General features: G+C 39.3%; 1 protein-coding gene across 1 annotated transcript; it reads right to left on the bottom strand.

Moving 5' to 3' along the window:
- Positions 1–3997: 3997 nt before the first annotated feature.
- LOC128864726 (uncharacterized protein K02A2.6-like) lies at positions 3998–8038 on the bottom strand. Its single transcript, XM_054104477.1, has 3 exons — positions 7981–8038; positions 6015–7884; positions 3998–4598 (listed from the first exon to the last, which is right to left on the bottom strand). Exons 1-3 carry the CDS (start codon positions 8036–8038, stop codon positions 3998–4000), a joined length of 2529 nt encoding a protein of 842 aa, XP_053960452.1.
- Positions 8039–9274: the final 1236 nt, after the last annotated feature.

The raw sequence follows: 9274 nt of genomic DNA, 5'->3' as shown, positions 1-9274 counted from the left end.
AACTAATCGACGTGGTCAAACCATACTCCTTCACGACAAAGCCAGGCTCCATGTTGCACAAGTCGTCAAAGCCGCACTCCACGAGCTCGAGTGGGAGCTCCTTCAGCATCCGCCGTATTCTCCGGACCTTGCACTGATCGATTACCATCTTTCTCGCTACCTGTTAACCCATATGAAGGGCGTTACCTTCGATAACACAGATGTCCTTAAAAACGGGCTCAATGACTACGTGGTGATTTTTGGCGGTACGGCATCCACAAATTGATTGAGAAGTGAGAAAAGGCTGTAAGCAGCAATGGTGAATTCATAATTGATTAAGTTATTGACATATTTATTGTTTTTTGTTTAAAGTCTTCGGTAAAAACGCTACGAACTTATTCCCCTAATAACCTAATAATAACACTATTGAATGATTTATTTATATACAATAAAACAGAAAATTGCCTTTACTGAATGGTCTGTTTGATAATTGTAAGGTCTAAGCAGAAAAACGCATATAAAATATTCGCGTTAAAAAGTAGAGATACGGTCCGTAATTTTCTAAAATTGCATAAAACCTAAACAACGAGTTCAAATTAAAAGAAATAGGCTGCTTAATAAACAACTTCGAATGTCTGAAAGAAATTCGGATAAAATAAACTTGTATTCAAGCTTAATTAATTTTACTTTATTGAAGAGTAATATAGTTTCAATAAACTACAGGGTTTTCCAATAACAGGTGTTATTTTGGAATGGATTGCGCTATCGAGAGATGATTTTTATGGCCGAAATTGGATGGTATTGATCTAGACAATGTTTATCTTCAACAATACGGCGCTACGTGACACACAAGCAACGAAACCATTGATCTTTTACGGGAAAAGTTTCCGGACCGTGTTATCTCTCGAAGAGGGGATCACGATTGGCCACCGAAATCTTGTGATTTAACACCTTGTGACTTTTTCCTTGGGGGTCACGTAAAAGAGAAGGTCTGCGCCAAGAGCCCAGGGTCGGTGCAAGACCTCAAAAATGGAATTCGTGAGGCTATCGAGGACATAGGGCTGCCACTTTGCAATTCGGTTATGGAAAATTTCATGAAAAGAATATTGTTCTGTAAGCGTGGTCGTCGTGTTTGCCTGATGTTATCCGATAATTTATATTAAAAAATAGTATTTTTCTTTGAATATCAAAATAACACCTTTTATTGGGAAACCCTTTACCTTCATCATCAGAAGAGACTATTTTTGCAGTAGATATTTGCGGTAAAGGCGATGGATTAACGGATGAATAAATGAAAAATGGTGTAAACTTTCAGCGTTCCACAATTTGAACAAACCCATATGTATGTTTGTCCAAGAAATTTTTGGATTATATAAGTTAACACAATAGCTTACAACAGCCCAACAAGTTGACCATTAGCAACGGTCAATAACTCCGCACGAGCAACCGAAGAATTGCTGACGATTCATGAGCTGTTGACAAAAGCCAAGTAAACAACAGTCAGCAGCAATTGCCAAAATAGAAGTCAGCAATAATTATATAAAGAGGGTACATGCAAGTGCAACGTGACGTGTGGCCAATAATAGGTACAATTTAAAGTTAAAGAAATTACAGTAATTAATCTTCAGTTTGATTGAAACCAATAAAGACGAAAGCGGGCGCAAGTCCGCCTTTTTTTTTTAAAAAAAGTTAATAAATAAAACCTTAACTTATACAAACCGTGCAACTTTAAAATCCCATAAAAATAATCCGCATAAAATGAGAACTTACCGTAGTTAGAATTAAAAATATTATTGCAAGAATTTAATCTCGGAAGCGTTGCGTTATAATAAGCCTATTTGCCATTTAATAAAACCCCTTACCCCTCTAATAAATATTTAAGCCACTCACTCTCAAAATTACAATTGTCATCGCTTTCTTTACTGAACTGGCGTCTTCAATGCCTGAAGGTCATTGCCGGTTCAAATTAAGTAGACGTGGATACTACAGAGAACATAACACATGGGCCCAGGCCTAACGCATAGATAGTACTAGTTTTATTGCATTCACCTCTTTTTCAGTTAGCACTAACCTTAAAAAGACAGCTCTTCAAATTTCATGACATCCTATTCATTATTTCGTGAGTTATTGAGCTAAGAGTAAAGCTACTTTTGTTATTTTCAAAACAATGGATCAAAAAGAATTTCGTGTTTTAATTTTACATTGCTTCTTGATGGGTAAAAATACCGTTCAAGCGAAGCTATGGCCTGAACAGTGTTACGGGGACTCCGCTTCATCAGAATTACGATGGATTGCTGAGTTGAAAAGTGGTTGTAGAAACGCCGATGATGCATAACGCAGTGACGTCCAAATAAGGCCGTAACTCCAGAAATTATCAAAAAAATCCACAAAATTGTTTTGAACGATCGAAAGTGTAAGTTACGTGAGCTAGCGGACATCGTAAGCATATCAAAAGAACGAGTTGGCTTTGTATTGCATGGGCATTAGACTATGAAAAAGCTCTGTTCAAAGTGAGTGCCGCGTTTGCTCACTGTTGACTGTTCATGAAGACAACGCATCGTGTCCCAAGTCAATAAAATCAATGGCAAAACTACATGAATTGAACTATGAATTACTCGCACATCCACCGTATTCACCAGATTTTACTCACAGCGACTACTGGCAGTTCGCAGACCTAAAACAAAATGTTCGTCCGTAAGAAATTTCACACGAACGAAGTGGTTATCGCAGAAACTGAGCCCTCTTTTGAGGAAAAAAATAAATCGTTCTACGTTCTAGAAAAGTGATGTTGAAATCTTAGAGCGATTCTAGAATGATTGCGTTGTTCTTGATGACAATTACGATGATGAATAAAACTAATTTGAACGAAACAAAACGTGTTTTCTTTTTTATCCCGGGACTTTTCAGCCCATGTGTTACGTACACCATTTGCTAAGACCCACAAATACCATCTAAATCTTTGCAACGGCATTCTTAAATATGGAGCTTATTTCAAGAATAAAAAAGTTCATTAATTATCCCTATCCTAAAACCCGAAATCCCTTCTACCCACATAACAAACTTCAGGCCTACTTCCTTACTCCTCTGCATGTCCAAAATTCTTAGAAAAATGAATTCTGTCTGAATCATGTGGTTCTCTAAAGTACGTCGCTCCTCAGTCGGCTTCCAAGAAGGAACAGGTATTTGCGCACCGCTTTTGTATTTCGAGCCCCTCACAGTCGCGGCATAATCACGTTCCGGTTTCAAATTTGGATTTTCAAAAGCAATCAGTAGAATTGGCTCATACGTAGTACTTAGTCAACTCAAGCGCTGAAGAATCGAAAGCAAAACATATACATAAATGCTTGAAAATCTTTTAACACAATGGTAATATTAACTTTCTGTGACGTTTCCTACCATTGCGTTTTACGAAATCAGTTTTATCATTGACTTAGTGCGGCTGTATTAACTTTATATCGGTTGTTTTTTAGCTGCATGAGAACCATCGATATCGATAACTATGGTTCGACAGCTGTGAATGACAAAAATTTCTGTTCAGAAAGATTTGGCCGCCGTAGCCGAATGGGTTGGTGCATGACTATCATTCGGAGAACCTAGGATTGAATTTCCGTGAAACAAAAAAATGAAGAACAACTTTTTTCAATGGCGAGAGTATTTTTGATATGAAACAGCTACTCATAAAAAGTTTCTGCCGTTCGGAGTCGGCCTAAACTGTAGGTCGCTCCATTTGAGGGATAACATCAAGACGAACGCCACAAATAGGAGCAGGAGCTCGGTTCATCACCCAAAAATGGTGTAAGTGCGAATTATGTATATATAGTGTAACAACCTACCTATCTGATAATTAATACACATTTATTAATTCTTATTTTTGACCGCTTGTCTCTTTATTTTCGTGTTCGCTTCGCCACTGTCTGACAACGAATACCACTCTCAATACACTCTTTATCGACTCTGACCGCTCTGCACATACAAGTGCATACATACAAGGTGACAGATGTTAATACTTATAAAATGTCTAAACGTCGTTTTCATTTACGGATCTCCACATCCCTCCCTCCTTATAAAGTTTCAAGCGCAACTTGGATTCCTCCGCAGGGGCGTCGATTCCGGGTCGGTGGGTGGCGAGGTGGTTTGGGGTTCCTGAAGATGTGTTCTTTGATGGCGCCGATGTCGGTGCAGCTGAATGTAAAGACGTTCCCGGGGCAGTGGATGGAACGGTGTCTTCAACAGTAGTAGTTACATCGTCGGGGTTGTGTGACGTACAATATGGCAGCTTTTTTACCTGGCTTATATTTCGGCGAACTCTTTTCCCATTCCCCATCACTGTAACTTCATTTCCATCCCGATCTAAGACCTCATACTCCGTGGGGTCAAACGTTGGTGTTAGCTTATGTGAGAAAACGACATTTCGAAGTAGTACTTTATCCCCTGGAGCTATATCGGACGGCTTTGCTTTCCTTGCCATATCCCCTTTCTCTTTCCCTTTTTGCTTGTTCATTATGTCGAGGTCTCTAGCTGCCGAGTCCAGCATATCATCCGTTATGTCGTGTATTCCAGGTATTTTGTCTCTAATAACGCGATTGTACATGAGTTCTGTTGGAGCTGCCCCTGTGGTGCTGTGTGGAGTGACATTGTACATTAGTATGAACCTGTGAATTGCCTCTTTATAGTTTGTTTTGTTGGCATGAGCAATTTTCAGTCGCTTTACTAAAGATTTGTTCATGTTTTCGACCTCCCCATTTGCCTGAGGCCAATAAGGGGGCGTGGTGATTAGGGTTATGCCATTATCTTTGCAGTACTCTCGAAACTCATTACTCACGAATTGCCTGCCATTATCTGCCCTAATAGATTTAGGTATACCCAGGCGGCAAAAGATTTCGTTGAACACCTTAATTATTGCTTCGGATGTAATGCTTCTCAAAAACTTGATTTCTTGATATCGAGAATAGTAATCGATTAGTACAAGAACGTATTCATTGTTAGGTAAAGGTCCTAATAAATCGGTGGACACGCATTGCCAGGGACCATTAGGAAAAGTATGCCTTTGCATGGGTGCTGGGTTATTAGGCATGGATACTATCAAACAATCGCGACAGCTTTTTACATAAGCTTCTACGTCTCTATCGATAAGAGGCCACCAAACTTTTGCTCTAACCCTTCGCTTCATGGCGGACTCTCCCGGGTGTCCTTCGTGTGCTAGGTCTAAAATTTTCTTTCGTAACAGTGTTGGTATTACAATGCGAGTTCCGCGCAAGATGATGTCGCCTACTGTTGACAGCTCATGACGAAATGGATAGTATTTATTCTGACCATCGCGTGGCCAAGAATCACTCTTAACAAATTCAATAGCGTCAGTAATTTCTTTCTCTCGAGAACTTTTTCTGGAAATTTCGGTGATGGTTACGGCCGAAGGTATTGAACAAGAAACTATATGAAAAATGGATTGCTCCCCGTTTGCATCGAAACATTTGGTGTTCTCGATTTTACATAATCTCGAAATTGAATCAGCAATATTTTCTTTCCCCGGACGATAAATTACTTTAAATTTATATGATTGAAGCCTAAGCAGCCACCGTTCAATCCTAGCCGGTGGTTTAGACATTGGTTTAAATATAGCTTCAAGCGGCTTATGGTCCGTTACCAATTCAAACTCCAAACCAATTAAGTAAAAGTAAAACCTTTCTACAGCCCAAACCAGTGCCAAACTTTCCTTCTCAGTTTGGGAATACCTTTTTTCAACGTCCGAAAGGCTTTTACTGGCGAACGAAATTATGTGTACTTCGTTGTTAGAGTCGAATTGAATAAGAACGGCGCCAAGGGCTACTGGACTAGCGTCTGCAATTACTCTAGTCCGGTTTTGTTGGTTAATGTACGCTAAACTTGGTATGGTCGATAAGAGCTGTTTCAGTTTTTCGAACCCTTTTTGTTGTGGGGCACCCCACTCAAACTTAGAATTTAACTTTAGTAAGCTCCTCAAAGGGTTTGTTATATCAGCCACGTCTGGGATGAATTTCGATACGTAGGTAACTAACCCCAGAAAACTCCTGGTTTCTTCTTTTGTTTGTGGTGCCCTAAAATCCAGAATAGTTTTTATTTTGTCTGGATCGGGAAGTATGCCAGCATCCGATAGTATGTGCCCCAAAAACTTGAGCTTTGTAACACCCCATACGCATTTCTCATGATTAAGTAATATATTATTTTTTCTGCATACCTCAAGTACCGTTTTTACACATGAATCGTGCTCTTCTTTAGTGCTTCCATATATAATCACGTCATCAATGTAATTTAAACAATTTCTGCATGTTGATAATAACTCCTCCAAAACGCGTTGAAAAATCTCCGGAGCAGAGCTAATGCCAAACATAAGTCTCTTGTACCGAAATAATCCCTTGTGGGTTATGAAAGTGGTAATCTCACGACTTGATTCCTCAAGCTCCAATTGATGATAAGCCCATTTGAGGTCTAGGCGAGAAAAGAACTTGGCTTCCTTTAACTTTGTCATGATGCTATCGAAAGTTGGGAGTGGGTAGTTTTCGCGCAAGACCGCCTGATTAGCCCTACGCATATCCACACATAGGCGTATTTCTCCACCCTCTTTGAAAACAGCAACAATTGGTGAAACCCAACCGCATGGCCCCGTAACCGGCTCAATAATGTCTTTGGCTAGTGCTTCGTTTAACTTGTCTTCGACCTTTCTCTCAAGTGCAATTGGGATACGACGTACTGGTTGCTTAACCGGTTTTATGGCCGGATCCAACGACAATTTGATTTTTACATTTGAAATTTTAGGAAACGGCTGCATCATCTCAACGTTGTTCACCCCCAGACCCAATTGTAATACTTTAAGCTGGATGGCAGTATCGCGACCAAGCAAAGATTGCTTGCCATCTTTAATAACGTAGAAAGTGGCGATCTTTTCTGATTGTTTTCTGACCCCCACTGGTGCCTCAAAAACATACAGAACTTTCAAAAGCTGATTGGCCGCGTATGCTTTAAATTGATTTACAGTTTCAGTGCGAATGTTCCACCTAATTGCTTTGCTACTTTCCAATTCGTCCCAGGCTTGTTGACTTAACAAATTAAACCGCGAGCCCGAGTCTATAATCATAGTGACTTCGTGCCCCCCGATGTTGCATTTTATAAATTCATTCATTAACGTAGAAGTTTCTACCTGAAGACAATCATATTCACCTGAGTTGTCTGAAAAATCGTCTTCGAGTTTCCCAATACACCTTACCTTTGATGGTTGAAACTTCCTTTGTTTTGAGATACCCGACCCCGCTTCTTCATGTTTCCGCTTTAAGCCTTTAGTTTTGCATTTCCGAGCATAGTGCCCCGCTAACCCACATTTGTTACATTTCGATTTCTTTGCCGGGCAGTTTGTGTCAAAACTCACATGACCACGTTGACCGCATCTGGAACACTCACCACCACCTCGTCTACCCTTTTGCATAGTTGAATATACTTTATTAACCACTTCACTATCCTGCTTAGAAATCATGCTTTGCGATTGCTTTTGGATTTGTTCATTAATCTGGCACGTCTCAATAATTTCATTTAAGCTTTGCTCCTTTTCAAGGAGACGTTTCCTTAAATCTACGCTAGCCCAAGAATCAATAATTTTGTCCTTCAAAGCAATGTCTTCGATTTCACTTTTGGTTTCACCAAAACAACATTTAGAGGATTGGTGTCTTAAACGCAATAAAAATTTGTTAAATGGTTCTCCTTCCAATGGCGCAATGCTTCTAAACAGATGCCGCTCGAACGTTGAATTTCGCTTTGGTGTAAAGTAATTGTTCAACTTTTCGACCAAAACCTTGAACACATCAACTTTATTTTCAGCGTCAGCTTCTACCAGAGCGCCAGGAGTATTGAAAATAACTTCCTGCAGTTGAGGTCCACCTAAATGAAGGAGTTTGCTTTTTTGTTTAACCGCGTCTTTTATATCTTCTGATTGAAGGTACAAAGTGAAGGACCTTAGCCATTTTTCCCACTCACTTCGTAATAACGACTTGTCGATGCTATCGCAAAGGAATGGTCTCATTTCAGTTGTCATATCGCTTGATTTTCCGATCAAATTTGGCTCACAGTTTAACTAACTGCGCCCTTGTTATTAATGCGACCAATTGAATGGATTGCCCCTGCTCCAATTTAATGGACGCATTGAATTATCTACAACAAAATGTAAAGTTTTAAAATAAATCTTTGCATAATATTATTTCCAATTTAATGGAATGACAATTTACCAATTGAATGGTCGATTTTCTAATAATCTTTCGCTTGCTTCACTTTTCGATTTTTCCTTTTCTATTGCGACACTCTCGTTGCTTTGCGTTTGCACACCAAACCAAAATGGCTGATGCAATAGTATTCGCTTTGTCGGAAAATAAAATTTTTACCACGTGGATTCTTCTTTTTTTTCTCATTAACTATCTAAAAGAAAGAAGAGTTAGTGGTTTTAATGTTTTACATATACCTTTATTGTAGAAGATCCCATCCTCGTCGCCAATGTAACAACCTACCTATCTGATAATTAATACACATTTATTAATTCTTATTTTTGACCGCTTGTCTCTTTATTTTCGTGTTCGCTTCGCCACTGTCTGACAACGAATACCACTCTCAATACACTCTTTATCGACTCTGACCGCTCTGCACATACAAGTGCATACATACAAGGTGACAGATGTTAATACTTATAAAATGTCTAAACGTCGTTTTCATTTACGGATCTCCACATATAGTATATATATTGGGTATGGGAATAAGGTTCCGTCCTTTCTTTACCAAAGTTACGAATTATTTAAAGAATTAAATAATACAAGATATTATGTATCTTTTGACTTGAGCCAGTTTGCGATGCTCTCGTATGAAGTAAACCGGTCTTCAATAAAGGCTGACTGCATTGATCGTTCACCTGGAGGGCCAGTAACTCTTGTAGTTGAGTATCTTCGAATTTCCGGTTTTTTCGGTGGCCCATTAGACAGACTGTACCGAGCTCCTCAACCTATTTGTGGCGTGACTCCTGATGTTTTTATGCAAATGGGGGGATCTACATTTTCATGACCCCTCCCTCGGCAAATGGTTTTTTATGGGGAAATGTTAAATGACAGAAATACAAGAGTTATTAGAAAAACCCGTTTTTTTTTATGTTGGTTTCAAACCAGAACTCAGTCATGATAATCCATATTTACTTATAGCTCATAAATAATGTTTCGCCATCTGAAACAAAACTGTGAGAGCAACTTCGGCTGACACGTCATTGGAGATTCTGTAGCATTCTGTCCGCTTA

The sequence above is a fragment of the Anastrepha ludens genome, chromosome 5 (genome assembly GCF_028408465.1).
Source record: "Anastrepha ludens isolate Willacy chromosome 5, idAnaLude1.1, whole genome shotgun sequence".
Classification (NCBI taxonomy): domain Eukaryota; kingdom Metazoa; phylum Arthropoda; class Insecta; order Diptera; family Tephritidae; genus Anastrepha; species Anastrepha ludens.
Note: the sequence above shows the minus strand (reverse complement) of the source record. Positions and strands in the feature narration are given on the sequence as shown.